Here is a 22,355-nt window from a genome sequence, read left to right as displayed (position 1 = left end):
GCACTGATCGATCGACTAGCACTATATCAGGTCTATTAGCTTCCTTCCAGCTATTTATTATTACACATATTAGTTTGAAAGAAAAATGTCTTAAGTTTCTCCTTTATGTTTTTAGCGTTTATTTCCTGCTTTAGTTTATAAGGCAAGCTGTTCAGCAAAGTCGGCACTAGACAATCCAGGGTCTGCCTTCCGTACAGATTGTTACTTTGGGCAATAATGAGTTGGGCGTTTACATACTGCGCGTTATTATTGGTAGTTTAATCTGTTTTTGGAGATTTTTATTGAAAAAGTTCTCCATTAATAAGGTATATTTAATAATACCGTGTATTGGCATGAAGAGAATAATTCATGCCACCTCTAAAATTGTTTTTGACTTTGTATGGTACAACGGTTTTTAGCAAGCGCATTTGGAGCTGGTAAATGGTATCTAAATGCGATTTCAATGTTCTGCCATAACTACTAAGACCATAGGCAATAGTTGATTCGGCAAGAGCTTTGTAAAGCGATAAGCGAATATGATAAGGTATTCTATTTTTTATAAGAGTTAATTTTGCCAACATGGATCGTAATTTATCACACACGTGGTTTTTGTGTGCTGTCCACTTAAGAAGATCGTCAATTACGACACCAAGGTATCTACGGTAACCAACCAAGGCAACAGAACCACAATTACACGGATTTATGGTAGCACGTAAGCATGCATGGCTATGGGCAATCAGGAATGGAGTTACAGTACTTCTGTTTTGACTGGAGCTGATGCACATCAGTTTCGTCTTTCTTGCATTTAGCACAAGCCCCATGTCATAAGGCCACTTAGTAAATTAAAATCTGTTAGTAAAGTAAATTAAGTCAGCAGTTTCAGAAGAGCTATATTTATATTCTCTTCTCACTGGCACTGTGTGGATTGGTGGACTCCACACACTTTAGAGAATATTATGGAGAACTTTCAGGCTTGAAGGTTTCCTCACGATGTTTTCCTTTACCGTTGGTTAGAAAAGTTGGAGAAGCTGGTATTTAAACTCGGCCCCCCGAAAGTGGCGAAGCCCTAAACATGGGGCTATATGTTTGTTTGTTACCTATACCGGCATGCTGATGATGGGCATAGGATAATATTAACCTGCGAAAAATCAGAAGTAGGCACAGGATTTGCGAGCCTAATACGATTAACATTATCCCATTGAGGATATAAAGTTTGATATGCGTAAACGGCTACATACATTTCACTGATATTTGTCGCTCGTTGTACTATTAAAACGTCAAGACCAGACAGAGTTAACAAAAATCCTAAATACCTTCGTATTTGTACAAATTTACTAATAATAAAGTTACTTTATATGTTACAAATTTATTTTATGGCATAATGATATAATTAACTATAAATTAATATTTTAGTCTGAATGATTTGTATTCATTTCCTTTTAGAGCTCTTTATTAAGCTGTGTTTATAAAGTTTGGGGTCTAATTGATCTGAGGGGTTTTAATAATCTAACCAAATTTCATAAGCTTTTGTTAAATAGATTTTAAGTTATTAAGAGTAAAAAAGTGTCTCTAAATGGTTCGGGCAATATAACACTGTAGCTGCGTCGCCAACTCCTTACTTTGGCTGCAACACTGACTGACGTGTTCCCGCGTTTTTAGATTATTCAAAATTACCGTAGATAATATAAACGGATATTTCGGCAGTATGTGTACTCATGAGTAATTGGCTCGTGTACGTTTTACGCGAGGATTTATGTCGTAAGGATATCGTAATTTCTTATTAAGTCATGGTCGCTAAGACTTTGACACCGATTGTTCAACCTTGCCCTAAGGATTACTTGAGTACCTACGTGTAAAACTTAAATATTACCTGGTAATAAATTAGGATATAAATTGTATGTGTGCCACAAAAACAATTATTTTCTAAGAAACTATTTAAAACTCCTAAACAAGTTAAAAAAATATGTTTACATTTATTTATAAAGCCTCATAATATTAATTCACGTGTTTTTATTTACAACATGTGGTGGCAGGAACAGTAGAAATATATTTTTAGGTCTATATAGTAATTCAGTGTAAATGCACGTATCAATTGAGAAGTAGGTCGGTACCAGTTAAAATATTTAAATAAAATTAGATAAGTTTTGATGTACTTTTAGAGTTTTTTTTTCGATGTCTTTACAAATAATAAGTTACGACCGTAAAAGGTTTACGGTTTATTTCGAGTACAAAGTTAATTTAGTTTAGAGCAAATGGTACCGCAATAAAATCTTAATTAGCCCGCACTACACGTGGTAGAGTCGGTTTGATTATTTCAGTGTGGTGATTGCGAAAGGTTAAACGGCATTTTGTAAACTTACACACTCTGGTGCATAAATTACAAACCACGTGCTTACATTTTGTTACTAAAAATCTTGACAAGATTGACCTGAGAGCCGAGCAAACTCGGCACTTCACGAGTTAACGTGAAAGTGTAAAGTCCAGCACTGGGCTGCAATTACAACAGTTTTTTTTAAATACTAAGTCATAATTACCTAAGTATAAAAAATGCAAATGGCCACCTCCAAAATGTAAAATTAGAGTAAAAACAGAGGTGGTGGTGTAGCGTCACCGATGCCTTGCAGGATTGACATTCGTCAATGTGCTCCACATTAGCGGTCTCTACATTACAGAACTGGATGGCGCTACAGGTTTTTATTCACCACGGGAACTATTAGAGATAGGTACAGAAAGTATATGTCCTTTTCCATAGCATAGGTGACATGCATACCAAATATCATAGTCGTCTGCCCGCGGCTCGGCTCATAAAAAAAAATAATTTTCCCTCGGGAACTACTTAAGGAATCGGAATAAAAGGTAGCCTATGTTTGTATCCATGTCAAAGGCTACATGCATGCCAAATTTCATTTAAATCCGTTTAGCCGTTTTTGTGTTATTGAGTAACAAACAGCCACACTTTCATATTTATAATATTAATAGGATTATAAAGCTGAAGAGTTTGTTTGGTTCAGCGCGCTAATCTCAGAAACAAACGATTCGAATTAAAAAAAATCTTACTTTATAACATCAGGTTTAAATAACTAACGTTTATTTTCTAGAAGAACTTGCCGATTATAAATTCGGTGATTTTTTCCTAAACGCTGTGGGTGAGTGTGTGATAAAAGATATGGATACCAATTAACTTTTAAGATAGCTCGTTGTATAAAACACAACTATAATACGTTATATAATACGTTTAAAGTTTTCGTTATAACTCTAGAAATAATACTTAATATGATTCAAAGTCAAGGCTTCACACCGTTACGTGACTGATTATCATCACAAATGTAATCAAAACACTTATAACCGTTGTCATTAAAAGGGTTTAAAATCATTAAAAAAAAGAGTTGTCTTAGCACCAATTACACCGTGGATAATTGGCTTTTGAGTTCAGAGACAGATTTCCGCTCCACGGAACATGATACCTACGTACGGTTTTTGACGACTTCCGTGACGCGGCGGCGAGCTCTGTGGTCATGTAAGTTAGATGTCCCAGGTTCGTTCCTTGACAACGATTTGGAAATTTACTGTTAGCTGAATTCTGCCTGGACTGATGAGTGTTTCTGTGTAGAGTTCTGAAGTCGCAGTACCTTTTTTATATAGCTACTAGCGGATCCCAGCGCCGTCTGTCGGGCTAATTTGTGAATCTAAACCATCCGGAACGTAAACGTATATCAAAAAAATTCATTCAAATCGGTCCAGCCTACTAGGAGGAGTTCAGTGACATACACACGCACACAAGAAAAAATATATAAAGATAATAATAATCTTTATTTCAGGCATCAAGGCTATATAACTAAAAGATAATAAAAATAATGCATAATATATGCGACTCTCTCTTGCACCAATCCATTTGAAATGCCCAGCAGTGACTCCCATACGAGTATAACTGAAGGACCAGGCAGATGTTCCACATAATAGTAAGTGTAAAACCATCCCTATATCCCTATAAACAAAGCAAACACTTCGCAGGGCATGTAAGGAACGCGTCCTGCAACATGCCGCCCTGTGCCCTTTAACCTGAGGCATAGGTGTTCAGCCTCATGAGCCTGTAATTACACTGGCAACCACGTCCTTCAGACAGCAACACAGCATTGCAACAATGCTGAATAACGGCAGAGATAAGCATGCCGATACCACTTCCCCGGACGAGCTTTACCACAAAAAGCTGTACCAGGTGAACAAGGATTACATAACGTTTGAGGACGAAGAGTCCCGATATCACCACCAGATCAGATCAATACCAACATAACTTGCGAAGCTAACGCTGGAAAAACTAATAATAATAATAATAATTTGTCAGCTTCCAAAAAAAGAAAAAGAAAAAAAAGGTAAAAGTATCTAAATCAAGTATTTAGATACTTTTACCTTTTTTTTCTTGACCTTGCTCACGAGATTACCGCCATGTGGAATGTTGAGTCGACCGTTATTGTTCCGATCATCGTTTCAGTCAATGGTCTTCTCGCGAAAAGCTTCGACCAACATCTTAAGAAGCTTTCGCTTGGTTGTTGGATCAAGGGTCGGATATAGAAGGCAGTAGTCCTTGAAACGGCGCGTATTGTGAGGAGTTTCCTCACTCTGGAGCCCTGGCCGCCGGTTGCTTGGGCATTCAATAGCCCCGCAAGCGGAAAGTGAAAGTTTTTTTTTATACATTTTTAATAGTGTTTTTTATTTTATTTTTAAGCATTGTTTATTAACAAAAAAAAAAGAATAAATGATAGAGAATAATTTGTCAGCTTCCACACATAAGTAAACTAATTAAAACTAATCAAAATAACTTTACAACTAACTAAATTACGAACTAAATGTCTAGATTTTCAGGTCTAGGCTTGTTTACGTCACGGATTAAGTGGGAAACGTTTAAACATATAGAATGCGAAGTGAGCTTGACAAGGAGAGAGTGTAAGGAAAAATAAAATTATATATACATAAAACACCAAAGGATTAAAAAGATAACATAAACGTATAAATATGTGAAGGTAAATGAAGATCTGTCCTTTTTTCTGGTGGCTTTGGCCGTGGCTTGTTACCACTCTGACAAAAAAACAACCGACAAAGATGTGCCGCTAAGAGATTGTGCCGTTTCGAACCGATGTAGAAGTAATGAATAAATAATAAATAAATATACTACGACAATACAATATCGCCATCTAGCCCCAAAGTAAGCGTAGCTTGTGTTATGGGTAATAAGATGCCTGATGAATATTTTTATGAATTATATACATAAATACTAGGAAAATATATATAAACACCCAGACACTGAGAAACATTCATGCTCATCACACAAACATTTTCCAGTAGTGGGAATCGAACCCTCGGCCTTGGGCTCAGAAAGCAGAGTCGCCGCAAACTGCGCCAATCGGCCGTCAAATGGGTTTGTATACAACTGCCGTACCTAGCAGGTTAGCCCGGTATAATCTTAGACTCACTGCTAGATTCAGTGACACTGCTATCAAAGGCTAACTTGTAGTGAAATAAAACAAAACACATTCGAATTGAGAACCTCCTCTTTTAAATATATTGAATATAATATTAACCAGTTATTTTATACGGTAAGTAGGTATACCAACAGGTGAGTAGGTTTGCTCAATCCCTTGCTCAACCGCAGAGTACGTTTTAGGAGGGCAGCGGCCACAAGGTCGTCCACAGTCCACAGTTTGTTCCAATTCTTGGGAAGGATTGACCAATAAAACTACGTATTTTTATATAAAACTTGTAAAGAAAAACCGAAATAATACTTTACAGGCTTTAGACTGACAATACATAATATACCTCTATAGTTTAGATATGTCTCTGGGACTTATCTCTGAAACCGAAAACCTGTATAGATAGTTTTAGAGTAAACCACTGCCATAGTGTTTACTCAGAGAAATCAGATACAGACTAGCATCACACCCGATATTAAAATCGTGTGACTCCAGTCAGCTTATTAGGTACGCGTCGCGTAGCGTAGGTACGATGCACGTCTCGGTCTTTTATCTTCAATAGGGTTGTCACAAGTAAACACTTGGAATGTTTTGTATTCGTTTGTATGGAAAAATAAATATGCTTCTTTGGATCTAATATTTTTACAGGGTGATTCCTTATGAAATATACTTATGCATAGTTCAATATTATTTCGTAATTTAGTTACACGTTGTATATTAATATCCGATTCAATATCTTTTCAAACAAGTTGGGTAACTAAATACAAAATGCATAATTTGATAGTGACAGTTGTCAACTCATTGCACACTTTGTATGCTGGACAAGTTAGCGAATCGGGCAGCTGATGTGTGTGAGCGCCGCCCAAGAACATCACCAGTGCGAGAAGAACCTGAAGAAGAATGTTTTGTTTATCCGTCCCATAAATAGTCACCAACCTTATTGACCCATTATAAGAACACTACAGAGCAAGAGTATCTTTTGAGAATGAGAAGGGAGAAGGGTTTAGGCCGTCCACCACGCTGGCCAGCTCGGGTTGGCAGGCTTCACACGCCTTCGAGAAAATTATGGAGAACTCTCAGGCATGCATTTCCCACGATGTTTCTATCACCATTAAAAACAAGTGATATTTAATTTAGTCTCCTTTATGTTAGAGTCCCCGTAAGGGAAGCCAGAGCCCTGGCCACTAGCCTATTACTTCTCTCATCGTAAATTATACCACAATGAAATATTGTGACACCGCCAGAGAAAGTTGTTTCAATTTGCATTTGCGTCGAAGAACCAGCAGATGTACCGAAACGCCGGAACGTCCACGTCGATAGGGCGGTAACTAGCCACGGCCGAAGCCAGACCAGATCAGAGAAAATTCAGAAATTGTAAATTCTCAAAAGATATTTGTCAAGAATTTCGCAATGTTGAGCCACAGAATTAAAAACATACAGAAACCGTGTAGACGATTAATATTGAAACATCAAAACCCACTCCACTTTAGTAGTGTTTCAAGAACTAGGCACTTCATTCAAATCAACAGTTGACAGTAATTACCTTTAATGTTCTAAACGCTTACCATAAAACGGGGAAAATGAGAAAAGTTTGTGACCTAGCAACATAGTGTCGGTGAAGTGAGACTTGCGCGGGGCGTTTTACTGTTTTTGGACAAAGTGCACTTCATGCTATAATCGCCGAATAAATTATAAATATACTACGACAATGCACACATCGTTATCTAAGCCCAAAGTAAACAAAATTCAAAATTCAAAATTTATTTATTTCAAGTAGGCCTAATATAAGCACTTTTGAAACGTCAAGTCTGTCTGTTTGTAGTGATTCTACCACCGGTTCGGAAGGCAGATTCTACCGAGAAGAAGCCGGCAAGAAACTCAGCAGTTGCTCTTTTCCAACATCAACAATTTACATTTTGCATTTTAACATTCATTTTTCTATCTTGTGTGAGCTGAAAGCGGAGCCGGAAGCTTCCAAGCAACCTAGCGTAGCGAAAACGTAGCTTGTGTTATGGATACTAAGATGACTGTTGAAAATTTTTATGAATAATATGCATAATAATATACAGATAAACACCCAGACACTGAGACAAACAATCATGTTCATCACACAAAAATTTTCCTGTTGTGGGAATCGAACCCACGGCCTTGGACTCGCTGCCCACTGCGCCACTCGGCCGTCGTTCGTCGGAATAAGGGTTCTGCATGTTCTAAATTCTGTGTGCTAACCGTAAAATTCATTCTAATAAGCACCTACATTATTTTACATATGTTAGCTCACAAGTCTGGCATGTATTTAGCGTGTATATGACAATTCAAAATGTATTTTGTAGACCTGGATAGTGAGTATTAATATAATATTAATAAAGAATATTTTGAGATTTGACTTTAACAACTTAGCACCGTTTCTGTCGCTCTAAATGATTTAGCGGACTGCATGCTAATATTCAGACCCAAAGTGCGAAAAGAGGCATGTTGGGAAATATTTAGCCATACCTACATAATTCGCAAACAAAGACACGACCAATGGAAGTTTAGACCTAGACATACACGCCTAGCACCCCGTCAAGAGTATACTATATTTTTTATTAATCCTCATCTGTAGTATAATTACGATCAAAATCAAAAATATATAATTTTTTCAAATTTTTACAGTTTTAACAAGATTTTAAGTACTTCCTTAGTACCTTCTTTTAGATGCAGTCTGGCTGTCACCTGTATCCGAAGACTCGATGCGTGACACGATAGTTTTATATCTACCCATTTTATCTTCCTCACTACCACTACATAGTTTTAAACAAAGTAGCTTCCCGCTGTCTGTCTGTCGCTAAATATGCTAGATCTTTTTTTTATAGATTCAAGGGGAAGGTTTATTTGTATAATGCCTGCATAAAATAGCAGAGAAACCCTGATAATGTAATGAGTTCCTATTGCGCATTTTTTACGCTTATATTGCAAACGCTAACTGAACCTGGCTGGTATTGTACACCTTAAAATGGTCTACAAAATAAACCGCGATGGTATATGTCTTTCTCAAACAATAACCTACAGTAACGAATATTATCTTTTACATTTTACAAAAGAAATAAGCGGCATCGTACTAAAACGCTAAATCTCTTCTTCACATTAACCTATACAGAGCACGGGTCTCCCACAGTGAGAAGGGGTTAAGGATATAGTCCACCACTCGGGCCCAGTACGGATTGGTGGACTCCACACACCTTTGAGAATATTATGAAGCACTCTCAGGCATGCAAGTTTCCTCACGATGTTTTCCTTCGAAGTTGAAGCAAGTGATATTTTAATTAATTAAAACGTACATAACTAAGAAAAGTTAGAGGTGCTGGGATTCGAACACGGCCCCCCGAAAGTGAAGTCGAGCTATCCAATGTCGAACAAAGTCTTAAATATGTATATTTCGTTTACTACTTAGTTTATTACGCGCGAAGGTCTGCATGGATTTTGAAGAGTTATTTTGCATTTAACATGTACTTACCTACTACTTTAATGGATGTTTAAGATTATAAGCATTTCGTGGGTGACCTCTGGGAACGTTTATTTTCTTTCCAATACATTCCGAAATTGAAACATTACATTTTATTTGCTTTATGTCCAATGATGGACACAGCAGTTTACCTATACCAGTGATTCCCAAAGTGGTCTATATCGACCCCTAGGGGTCTATGACAACCTGCAAGGGGTCTAGGTCAGCGAAAAAAAATTTGGGGGTCTATGAAATAAATTTACAAAATTGACGCTAAATGTTGATAATTTATTATTAAAGCATCAGGTTCATCCTTCTCACAAAAAATATTGACATATTGCTTATGTTATTTTATTTATAGTTTATTTTATGTTTATTTAATGTTACGTATATTTTACATAACCGATACAAAATTTTATTTTGAGTAGTTTCAATTTAGATTCAATTAATAAATGTATAAATTAACATGTTGTTTTACTTTAAGTTTTTAAAACTAAACTTCACTACAGTTAGAAATTTACAGGCAATCAATATCAGGTAAGTAGGGGGTCTACCCAACACGGAAAAACATGGCAAGGGGTCTACGACACAAAATAGTTTGGGGAACTCTGACCTATACGCAACATCGTAACGCATCAGAAGAGGAACGGATTGATGTGATTTGTGCAAAGAGAGGTCGGAGAGTGACGTAGGCAACTTTATATCTGGGAAAAATGCACAGTTCCTGTGGGAAAATACGCTGACGCTTACGCTCGCGCTTGCTCGCTTGCTCGCTTGCTTGCATTTTTCCGGGAAAAAAGTAATCCATGTAGCTCATAAACTATCTCTAAAATAATAATAATAATAATAAAAATCATTTATTTCAGGCTTTACCCATAAAATATTTAACATCAGTTCAAGACATACATCAGTTACAAAATTAAATTTAATGCAATTAAAATAAATATATGTCAAAAATAAATTAATTAAAAACTAAGTTAAATCAAATCAAAATTTAAATTTAAAGAAGAAGAAAAATAATCACTCAATACTGTCTAAGCGGTAATGGTATTCCAACGTGCCAAAAATCACGTCTCCCGGCAAAGTTTTATAAATGACCACGCGAGCGTAGTTTCGGGTAAAAGCTAGTTTACAATAAACTATCGGTTGACATCTTGGAGACGTCTCTTAAAAAGTTTAACGTTTGTAGCAAACGTAAGCTTTTAGAAAAGTCCTATTCTAGTATATAGGATAATGTTAAAAATTAAAAAGCTTGGTAGGCTGAATTATTGCTCAAAGCAGGTTCAGTGGTGTGCACTACGTTTCTAACCAGGGTATGCATACAGTAGGAAGATTGGAAAAAAAAAGGCCAAAAGTCCTTCTCCTATACAAGTTACATAACAATTTTAGTGTAGGCAGTGCTTTTTTGCACGTACGAAGTGCACGCCACTCGATCAAGTTGCTCTACTAATAATTTTAAATGACAATGTGAGATGGTGATAACAAAAAGACCAGGGCGCATTTGGAATCCTCGTGACCAGTAGTTTGATGGCTAATAGTTACCTACTCATTAATATGATATAACTTCATTCGAATGCAGTTAGATTTTTTATATTTCCTTTATTGCTCTGCATTTTATGGATGTATTTAAAATCTAACTTGAATTGCAAAACTGGACAGAAATAATTTGCAAGGTTGTTCCTGCATTCATTTCATCCGGCAAAAGTAGACAGTTTTTATGTAAAATCTAATTTAACTTAAACCTAAAAAACATAAGGAAGTCGCTCTTGAATCTTAGAAGAATCTTGTTTTTAGAGTTCCGATTTCTTCAGTTTACCGTAAAGTATCATTCTCATAGCAAGATTGTCAGAAGAAAAAAACTTTTGTCTTGCGTAGTCTAAATTACTAGTACATAAAAAATACTGGTCATTAGTAGATTAAAAAGTCCGCAACAATATAGTTGCACGGACTTTTAAATAAATAAATAAAATAAATGTACTACGACAATACACACATCACCATCTATGCCCAAAGTAAGCGTAGCTTGTGTTATGGATACTTAGATAGCTGAATATTTTTATGAATATAATACATAAATACTTATAATATACATATAAACACCCAGACACTGAAGAACATTCATGCTCATCACACAAACATTTTCCAGTTGTGGGAATCGAACCCACGGCCTTTGACGCAGAAAGCAGGGTCGCTGCCCACTGCGCCAATCGGCAGTCAAAAAATCTACTAAGAATGCTTAGGTATATACCTAATGCTTAGAAAACAATCCACATCAAAGCATTTTATGTCACAAAAACTGTATTTTTTTAAAATATATTAATCCTTACAAAAAGGTGTCGGTTCTTAGGTAATTTTTGCTATTTATAGAATGTATTTGGCTGCAAAGTGTATAGCTATTATGCATGACCATTAGAACAATACGTTAACACTGTGAAACTGCGGGGAAAAGCTGGTACATAAAATAAGTTGATTTTTTTTTTAATTCGTACGTAAGTTAGGTTCTTATGCCCTGACTTAAAATAACATATTCCATCCCTTTTATTGGTAAAATCGGGCAAATATCACGAACACACTGGCTTTTTTAAAAACACACAAATACATTGTTTTTCTTAGTATGAAATTTCTCAGTATTTTTATTCGAATTTAAGGAAACATCGGAAGTCAAGATAAGTCGTCCCGTCTGTCAAAGTTAGCCCGCTAACCTACGTCGGGCCAGCATCCTCTAAAACTGTGTCCTATAGTTCTACACTATGACGACACATACCTGATGAAAATGATGAAAATGATGATGATGATGATGATGATGATACTATGTATATCTTGTTTCATTTGAAGATAATATGTAAACAAACAACTAACTTCTCGAAATGATCATAAATTAGTGTCATTTGCATATAATTTGCGAAAGGTTTAGAAATCATTTGTAGATTGAGTATATGCTTTTATGACACGATTCCTAAGGTAATTTTGGACCTAACAATGCATCAGAATAAGAAATGTGTCGTAACACATTTATAACAGCGATAGGATACTTTACAATTCTTAATGAAAAGGAAGTTTGAAAGGAAGAAGACATTTGCATCTCTGACATTATAGGAAAATTAAAGTTTTATTGCATTTTGTCCGTTAAAAAAGAGGAACTTCTGAATTTCTTGCCGGTTTTATATCGGTAGAGTCTCCCTTCTAACCGTAGTAGAGAATGCTAATGTACTCGTAGGAAACCTGCTTGAAAGAATTGAATTAATTGTTCATTATACAGTCGTATATGGGGGCGATTAAGACAAAATATAGGTTGCCAATCTACTCGTCTTTATCACAATAGTGGTATAAGCTACATAGCCACTATATGACGCTATAAGAAATAAATATGACGGAAATGATAAAAAAAGTAGGAAAAACAGTAGGAGACAAAAAAAATTATGGTAAAAACTCATTAAAGGTAAAAAAAACTATGGTAGCATAATAGGCCTCATTAATTCGATTCCAAGGATATACATAAGTATGTAAAATTAAGTATACATCAACTGCTTATCTGTGGATTACCACAACGTAAGTCTGTTTCTATAGCCCTGTCATACCAATATCTCTAACCTTTAGATAGGTATGCACATCAATTTATGATTTCCTGGACGATAGTAATTTATAATTACGAGTATTATTATATAATTGATAAACAGTCAATAACTGCGCAAGCTACCTATGTAAACGGATATTAAAGGCATGCACACACCGACAATTTTCCGAAAATCGTAGAAGGGTGACATTTTATTTCAAAGTTATCGATGAATTTTAGTATTTATTTAGTAACAAAACTTTCAAGGATAACTTTTCTAAAGAGATATCTTCCAGAAGATAGAAAAATTGAAGAGTAGAGCTGAGTAGGTACTTAAAGAAATGACTGACACAAAGAGATACGATACATATACAATATTCATGCACATATATAGTATTAATACTAAATGTAAACTTGATTGCAAATAAAAACTATGGGTTTTTTTTTCATTTTTACATGCTTAAGAGGAAAAGCTGATTGTAAATATAAATTATAGTTTTATAATGTATATTTACATACAATATATATGAAATACAGAATGAAAAATATATACTAATAAACGAATTATAAAGAAAAGCCAGGTATAAGTTTAGTGTGTTTATTCTTTTGCTTAAAGCTAAAGTTTTCAATATTCGTTTATATTGCAATCGGATGGCTTTGGGCTAATGTTTACCACCGTGAGGTTTTTAGTCTCAGTGGAAAATTTCCGCCAATCTGCACAGGGCCAGCGTGGTAGAATACGGCCTATACCCTTCTCATTCTGGGAGGACTGTTCCCTGAAGTGAGCCGTTATCGGGTTGATATGATGATGATGAAAAGTAGGTATCTATTTTCTTTGTGTTTACAACGAGTTTTACGTTGTTATGCCCCGTAGAGTCCGTAGGCTGTCGCCGCCGTGGCCGCCGTGGTGCCGCTTATTATCACTAACATATTGTTATAATAATAACTACATATATACCGCCAAACCGAACTGGAGCAGCTTGGTGGGCTGGTGCTCCGATTTTCACTCTGCTGAGACAGAAGTAGCCCACGAGTGGGACTTTAGGTACTAGCCTGAAGACGATGAATTAAAACAAAAGAGTGTGTGTACTTATGTACACGCGTTAAAAGTTATACTTCAATGTCGTATGGAAAAAAAATAACGTAAATGCAGTAGTGATTAACGACGAAACTTAAATAAATAAAAAAAAAAATATACTACGACAATACAGACATCGCCATCTAGCCCCAAAGTAAGCGTAGCTTGTGTTATGGGTACTAAGATAGCTGATGAATATTTTTTTATGAATAAAATACACAAAAATACTTATAACATACATATAAACACCCAGACACTGAAAAACATTCATGTTCATCACACAAACATTTTCCAATTGTGGGAATCGAACCCACAACCCTGGACTCAGAAAGCAGGGTCGCTGCTCAATGCGCCACTCGGCCGTCAAATATTAAAATGAATCAAAAATATTTTATTTAAATTAAAAAGGTTTTATTAACGTAATAATATTTATTTATTCACAATGTTTGTACTGTTACGAAACACGTGTCCTAAATATAAAAATACTAGAAAATACAACTTGAACGTACGAGTAGTTATCGATTTTCATGCCACCTAGAACTAACTTTACGATGTAGAATTCAGGTGTCGTTGTTCGCGCGCATCGTAAAAATTCACTCTCATCATTATTCTACATCGCGCAAAAAGAAGTATAACTTCAAAAATTGCTTTAAAATTAAATGCTGAAATAGGTTTTTGCCGTTATTGTATAAGACCATCAAAGGACCAAGAACCATAGTTCAAGATAAATCAAACAAGCCCAAACTCGAAGGGGCTGCGTCGTTCTAGTTTAGAGTTTCCATTCCGGCTTCAGACGAAACGCACTTAGCTCCGAAAAGTTTTAGGTCGGTGCCGGAAATTGAACTCGTTATCTGAAAGAGAAACTACTTCTTCTTATCGTCTCATAATATTTCCAGTTGCAAAGCTAAAAGTATATAATAAAACTCGCCACTAAAGGATTTTCACACTATATTTTGCCCTTTTGGAGGCAGAGATTTCAAAAACTTAACTTTAAACAAGTATGCCTTCATTTTTAAACGTAAGCTCAGTTTTTAAGTTTAATGGATATAATGCGGTATTAACTGACTTCCATATGCACATTCAAACGTGGGTTTAATACGATTGTAAGTTTATATGTAATTAAAAGAAAAGAAACCTTTTCTAGGTACACCTCTAGAGTGTTCAGAGAATATTTTCCTACATTTTGCGTTCAGCCGTCTGGACTTTATTGTCCTTCTTTCAGTCAGGACAAAGCCAATAGTTATAGGTGATGAAGTATAATGGATGGGATACGTATCCACATATGAGTACATACAGACAGACACCATCGTGACGAATGCAAATAAATAAAAGCTTATCACGCACGCAGACGCAGCTGCGAGCAATCCCTGGTGTATATGTAGGTAAAATCTTAATGTACATTAATCTTGTATAAAATATGAAACTGAATTTAATTTACTATTGTTCTTGTAATTGCTATTGGATGAAATATTAAACTGCTAGCTACACCATTGCGAGTTCCGTCTTCCGCCTTCGAAGATATTCAGGGCTAAACCCATGTCGGAAGTGCGAAAATGAGTCTGTTTGTATTTTCATAGGTTACATATGTTAGGCTCAACCACTGGACCGTTCTGAGCGAACTCTAGTACAGAAGCTTACCTACTAGAGACGGGCAGATAGCGTTTTATCCCTCATTTATAAATAATAATTTTGTTACATAGAACATAAAGATAGCAAGCATCACGGATGCTGAAAATAAACGGTTGCTCAAAAATCAAAACAAACTCGAGGGTATAATTTAAAGTTTAAAAACCCGCTACTCCATCCGCGTACAATTTCTGATAAAAAAATTCCATACAATTTTATATTTTTTTTATATGCACACAAGTAGGTACCTGTCGATTGCATTTATATTAATTAGTTAATCGCCGATATCTGACAAAAATAGTCTTTGTGTTTATTTATTTGCATAGATTCTATTATCAATTATTGAAATCGTTTCGGATAGTTAAAAATAAATAACTACACTACTATTTTTGTCAAAGTGGATAAATGGCTCAATATTATACAACTGCAATGTAGAATATAGATCCGAGAGTCCGATAACTTCGCCTAATAATTATATATTATTAGTGTAACTTTGACAATATGGTTATTTTGTCGATCCATAACCAATGGCAATTCTGTTATACTTAGCTCTAATTAGCTGAGCTCTAATTTAGCTGAGCTCTAATTTAGCTGAGCTCTAATTTAGCTGAGCTCTAATTTAGCTGAGCTTTAATTAAAAATGTAACTTCAGCCCTGGGGCTATGTCATCATTTGGATATTACCTGCAAGAGAAAACAAATAGTACCTACTAGCGACTTTTCCAGGAAAAGTCTACGTTAGCTTTTGAGCAAATGTATCGTGAAAGTATTTTTGGACAGAATTATAAGGGTGACTTTTTTGTTTGAAAAAGTTTGATTGTTTTGCCTGCCTGGATGTGCGTTTGTGCTATTGTAGCTCACAAACGTATAAGTCAATTTGAATGCGTATTTGTTATTCGAAAGAGTGTTCAATCGCAATTGTTTTTTGCTGTATTTCATGAAATCTGATCAGCGCTTTGGAGATTATCATTTTTCCCTCTACTTGTGTATGGATTTAATTTTTGCAATTGATATTTGACTTGTCTTTAATCGACTTGATATTAAATACACTTATTGATTTTAATTAAACTGCAATAATATGGTTTAACCATGACCTGATGCTGCAACCACGACAGTCTCTAAGTCAACTCCTCGATAACTTACAATCGGTGTGTTGTGTTTAGATGCAATGATTGATTGTGTTTTAACCGACTTCAAAAAGGAGGAGGTTATCATTTCGTTCGAATCTTTTTTTTTATGTATGTTACCCGATTACTCCTGAACCGATTTAAAAACTATTGTTTTGTTCCAAAAGGCATACTTCCCAAGTGGTCCCGTTTAAACTTTATAGGAATCGGTCGAGCTGTTATTAAAAAATCAACAATAATGTAACCAAATGTAGCAATTTTTTTTTGCTTTTTAGTTCCTGGGCGTGTGTTGAAGTCGGTTTTTTTTTTTATTTGAAAATAATTTTATAATTTAAGAAAATTGTATACTACGTTTATTAATTATAATTTAAATCTATTAAGTCATTTTCTTTTCTAATTTAAATTATTTTAATCATTTCATGTAGCTGATCTCATATAAAACACCATTGACTGTCATAGCTACATTGTAAAGTAAAGCAAAGTGTATGGTGAGTTACCTAACAAGAGTAAAATCCTTATCCTAGTATTAACACAATACTGTTATCACTTCACTTCACTGGACTGTCACTCATCGTCCATGTCAAACCACATAGACGTGACACTCGAGGACGCCTCCCTGGATTGTTCTTCTGTTATTATCTTAAGAACAACCACCTCCATCATGCATAATGCGAAGAATATCACGAATATCGCGAAGTTGGATCCTTGGTGGTGGAATTGGAAGGAACTTGGTAATGGTCCGGGGGGAGGCCACGCTGCCACGCCAGATGTGGCCAGATTCGATATACCAAAAGCTTCCATGATCGTTTGTTGAATTTACAAAAAAATCGTGGTTCCAAAATTCTTCCCTCCGTTCAGAATCATCACGTCCTGTGGTCACTTCGGTGCTTTATTATTTCAATTCCTGAAAATGTCCACAGTCGAATTCAGCGATTCTATTTTCAAAATGATTGACTGCTGCCTTTTATTAAGTCTTGAAATTGTTTCATTTGAATTTTGGTGTTTCCTCAATTTATATATATTTTGCTATGTCCTGATTTAAATAATAATGGGATCCTTGTTGCTGTAATTCGATTATTGAAATTTATTTAATCTTTTTTTTTCTTTACGTTTCGATTCGATTTTTGAACTTTCGGTTTTTCGTACTTTTTCACTTGCTCGTTATTTATTATTTAAGATGCTTCACTTTGGTCTTGAATCGATTTTAAAATATCGTTAGCCTACCGACGATGTTTCAATCGATTTGCGCAAACTGTTGCGTTATTTATGAATTAATCTCGCTATTTCCGTTAAACTTGTTTGTTGTTTAGAAGCGTGTGGATATTCTATGAGACGTGCAAGCAATGTTCGTTATCAGCCGGCTGTACGATGCAGCGCTGTCGAAACGCGCGGCAGTTCTTATGAAATATGAATCGTTTTAGTTAGATCCACCGCGGTGTTGAGAAACGACGAAATGCGGGTGAATGCAACAAGTTTTGCGGTCAAGGCTGCGCGCGTGTGCGGTGGGCGATGACCTTTATAATGAGATAGAATTTCTAGTAAAATATTATATAAATCTCTTTATTTTATAAATATAAACAATGTGATCATTATTTTTCCTACAATTATTTATTTCATATTATGTTATACTTACTCTGCAAAACAAAATAAAATCTAAAATTATGCATAATATTTTCTATTATTCACAATAATAGCTGAAGCTGCCTCAGCGGAGCTCTACGGAGCAGCCCTTACTGTCATCGTTTAAGCCAGCAATATTTCAATATTGTTGTCGATTTGTTTTAGAATTACAATCCTTATTATTAGAACGTCAAGGTCAGTCAAACAAATTGTTCAATTTATTGAAGCCATTTTGGCGCCGTGCTGTAATCTGTGAAACATTTATACGTGTTCAAGGAACTAAAATGTAAATTACCAAAAGCTCTGAGCTAAAAACTCTGTAATATTAGATACAGAGTACCTACTCCATGCGTCAAATGTGGCGCTTGTAATGGGAAAGAGGTTTTAGCTGTCAACTTTTGTTGGACAGATAGTCTTATATAATAATACAGCTTAGTTGTTATAATAATAATAAAAGAAAAAAATAAAAATCAATAAATGATCGAATATATAATAATAATAATCGCTCGACATACGTCATAGCGTGCCATCTTTTATAATATGTTTCCGGTAGTTTCTCATCTTGATGACTTCTTCAATAATTGCACAGACAAAATCCTCGGTTTCCCCAAATAGGTCACCAAATTGTAATCTACCTGGATTCAGATGCGATTTTATTTTCATCCGGTCCCGACAGGGCCTTGATGTTCTGCCTCTAATAATAATAAAGTTTTTTATTAGAGGCATATAAACCCATATATCAGCTTTTATATACAGAGAAATATATAATTAAACTTACATCTAACTGAAATAGTTAATAAACTTATTTCAGATGTCATGGGATCTTGGTTTATTTTCTGCTCCTGCCTCGATGAAAAGACAGCCAATAGTCTGAAATATGACTCGGCATACCTTCACAGACGACCTTGAGTGTTCTATTGTTAGAGTTCCCAATCCTTTCGTATCCTTTCGAAAAAATATCGTTATTAATGTGTATTATTTGTATTTTTCTTCTTTATATATATAATTGTATATATATATATTTATTTTATATCCATGTTTATGTATGTCTATTTATTTTCGAATATATATGTATATATAATTGCCCTATCCCGCTCTCTTGCAGCTTTTCCTTCTGCCACAGGGTGCCTGTCAGAGATTGCTTGCAGCAATAGGGCCGCCTTTGCATGCCTACAATTCTTGTCCTTTTGTTTATTCTTTATTTTATGTGTATCTCCTTCTTCTTTCTTTCCCAAAAGGAGCTTTAATAATACAACAAAACTCTCGATTCCGCGAACATTGTCTAGGCGCTGCGATATGATACCGCGGTAGGCGCTAGGTAGAGTATTCGGAAAACATCGTTGTATTGCACTCTTATGGCAGAAAATGACTTTTTTTTAAAGTTGTCCAAAGCTGACACGTGTAGAAGCACTGACATTAGGTGTTTCACTATCTCTTAAAAGAAGGACAAATATTTCGTTTACTGATTAGCATGCTGCTTGCGATAGTCTAGTCATTTTAATCTAGGAATTCTTTAAAAAATCCATTGTACTTTAATTTCGTAATGTAGTAGTTTCGTTTAAAGGTAGAAGGTAGTTCGAATCCCAGCACGCTACTCTAACTTTTCTAAGTTATGTGCGTTTTAAGTAATTAAATATCACTTGCTCCAACTGTGAAGGAAACATCGTGAGACAACCTGCATGCCTTAAAGTTTTCCTTAATGTTCTAAAATGTTTGTAGAGTCCACCAATCCGCACTGGGCCAGCGTGGTGGACCACGGCCTTAACCGCTTCACAATGTGGGAGAAGATCCGTGCATTGCAGTGGGCCGGTAAAGGGTTGATTTGATGATGATAATGATGATTCCTAATCACTTTCGAAATCGATACACCACTACAAAAAAGATACTTTAATATATATAACGTTTGTACGAAAACAAATCGAATAAAACCGCGTAATGCGTTCTATTTTGTATTATTCAATTACCGTTTCAAATTAATTTATAATCGATATTTACATAGATAATATATTCGCAATGTTTTCATGCAACATTTGCTCGATGTTTTCATACAAGATAAAGTCGCCCTTGATTTTATTGCTGCGGACGCTCTTGATTAGAAAATGTTTGTTTGTTGGTCGTTTTCATTGCACAAACAAATAAGAATACAGAAAAAAAAAATAAAGGAATGTGTTTATAATTCGCCGAATATACTGGTTGGTTCATAAATCTCTCGGGCGATAGACCACTGTGGCAGAAATCGGTTAGGAAAACTATTTATTTTATGAGTAGGTAATTAAGTAAAACCTTTTTCAAAATCCTAAATCGTCTCGCTTTTTTTTTTAGCCTTGACAACAAACGTCAACTACAATAATATTAATCACGTCACGTCGTAACAAAATATCCAAATATCATTCAAAAGCAAGATATCAACTGAATATATATAACACAACATCCTTAAGCACTAGTATAATAAGTCAAGAGATATTACGCAGACGTTTAAAAATAAGTAGGTATAGTAGATTCTGCTACTAAAAATAATAACAGATAACATAAAGAAATATATTATCAAAATTAAGCTTAATTTGCTATACTCCGCGAAAAGCAGGAGAATCTGCGTGGTATAATTTATAATTTCTTTAATCCTTATACTCCACACCAAACAGATCTTCGGCAATATACCCTCTACGCACGTTTCGCTCCTAAACCGTAGCATCCTCAGGAGATGTTGACTTTACAATGAATAATTGTTAAGAATCCAATCCAATCCAATGATAAAGAAATATTTTGAAATAAGAAAATGTACATCAAAGTAGCCTATAAGGACGCACCGGAACTATCGACCATTCGACGGAAATCAACAGACGAGGATCTCTCTGTAGAGAAAACCTTATTAGTGAACCCACAATGCCCAGTGAGAATAATGCTGGAATATATTAGGAAGAGGTGTCGTTTGGGCACATTCACGACGTTCGATTTATGCGATGAAACTGGTGTGCTTATGGGCCTTTTCAATATGCCCACTTACGTGTACGCTACTGATAACTTTGCGCATAAGAAAATGTATTACATCATAGTTTTAAAACAGGTAATTTGTAGACTAGCAGCTTTTTAATCTATCTAGCTTGGTTAGATCAAAGGTTAATCTTTTACTTCAGCGCAATTATATTTAGGTACGTTGACATTAAAGGTGCATTATAATTTAATGTATGTGCAAATTGGCGTCGTGATGCTAATTTGTGTTGGTGTTATAAACTGATCGTTTGTGAGAATAAGCTTACTGTTTAGTAACAATAATACTAGAATTTATTTTTTTCAATTAAAATGCCATTACAATGCTGTTTAGATTACATAATTGTTATATTTTTAAGTGAGAATGTCAAACTAATATTTAAATTTGAAATGGAACCCTATATAATGGGATATATTATTAGGAATACGTTCACGAAGCGATGTTCAATGACGCACTTACCTTAAAAGTTAAGTGCGTCATTGAACGTCGCTTCGTGAACGTTAACAAAAGTTAAGTCGAGCTCTTACCAATGCGCCGCTTCAAACGGTCACTATAATATCAGTATGATTTTTTTTTTAAATTATGTATTACAAGTTGCAATAATATCCATCTATACAAAAAAAATCGCACACTTTCGTATCATCCAAAATGCACGAGTTATTGAAAAATAATATTTTTCAGGAAGCGTATAAAAGTACATCCGTGCTGCCCCAGCTGAACCACGAGAACAGGTTCTACGAGGACCTCAGGAATAGGGTCACTCATTACCTCACCACGGGTGAGATGAGTCCAGCACTCTCCCTCCAATCCAACATACCTATGGCTAAAACATCTGTAGCTTCAAAGCCAGTCTCAAAGAAAAAATAAAAAACTAGTTAAGGCCAGTCTCAAAGAAGAAATAAAAAAACTTGTTAATGGTGACTTATACTTGAGCAAAAAGGGTTCTGTACCAAGTTGTAATATGAAACACCATATTGTATTGACATTATTAGGATCGGATGGACAGATTGGCGCAAAGACGAACAGTGAAGCTTAGTAATAGGGTTGTGTTGGCACCTTCGGGTCACCATAATCATCGACCTACTACTAGACCGCGGAATGGCACGGGTTTCTCAGAGTAAAAAGTGTTTAGTTTAGTCTGGCAAATTTGGTAGACTACACGCGCCTTCAAAAAAATTATAGCAAACCCCCAAGTAGCCGGTTTCTTCGCGGTATTTCATTTTATGGTAAAATAACGCATATAACTATGGAAAGATCAAGGGCCGAGCCATGGATCTCGGTTTCCCCGAAATAATCGCCGTAGTCTTTTTTTTATCTTTATTTTTTACTTCTGTTCCCGCCCGTAAAGTTTCTTATTCTTTCCGGTAAAATATAACACAGATGATAAAGTAACGGATTGAAGTAGGTACTTCATTGATGGATTCCGCCCACTTAG

At 35.4% G+C, this 22,355-nt stretch overlaps 2 protein-coding genes across 3 annotated transcripts in view; both read right to left on the bottom strand.

Annotated features, from left to right (window-relative positions):
• LOC120629111 overlaps positions 1-22,355 on the bottom strand; it is a 123,286-nt gene that overhangs the window by 89,437 nt on the left and 11,494 nt on the right. The window lies entirely within an intron of this gene.
• On the bottom strand, positions 16,751-17,112 carry LOC120629130. Its single transcript, XM_039897925.1, has one exon. The coding sequence runs from the start codon at positions 17,110-17,112 to the stop codon at positions 16,876-16,878; it is 237 nt and encodes a 78-aa protein (XP_039753859.1). The 3' UTR covers positions 16,751-16,875.

The sequence above is a fragment of the Pararge aegeria genome, chromosome 2 (assembly GCF_905163445.1).
Source record: "Pararge aegeria chromosome 2, ilParAegt1.1, whole genome shotgun sequence".
Taxonomy (NCBI): Eukaryota; Metazoa; Arthropoda; class Insecta; order Lepidoptera; family Nymphalidae; genus Pararge; species Pararge aegeria.
This window is presented reverse-complemented; position numbering and strand designations above follow the sequence as displayed.

What these genes read in the sequence shown, in the direction of transcription:
- LOC120629130 (XM_039897925.1), bottom strand. Translation starts at nt 17,112, where the DNA reads ATGGAAGCTTTTGGTATATCGAATCTGGCCACATCTGGCGTGGCAGCG.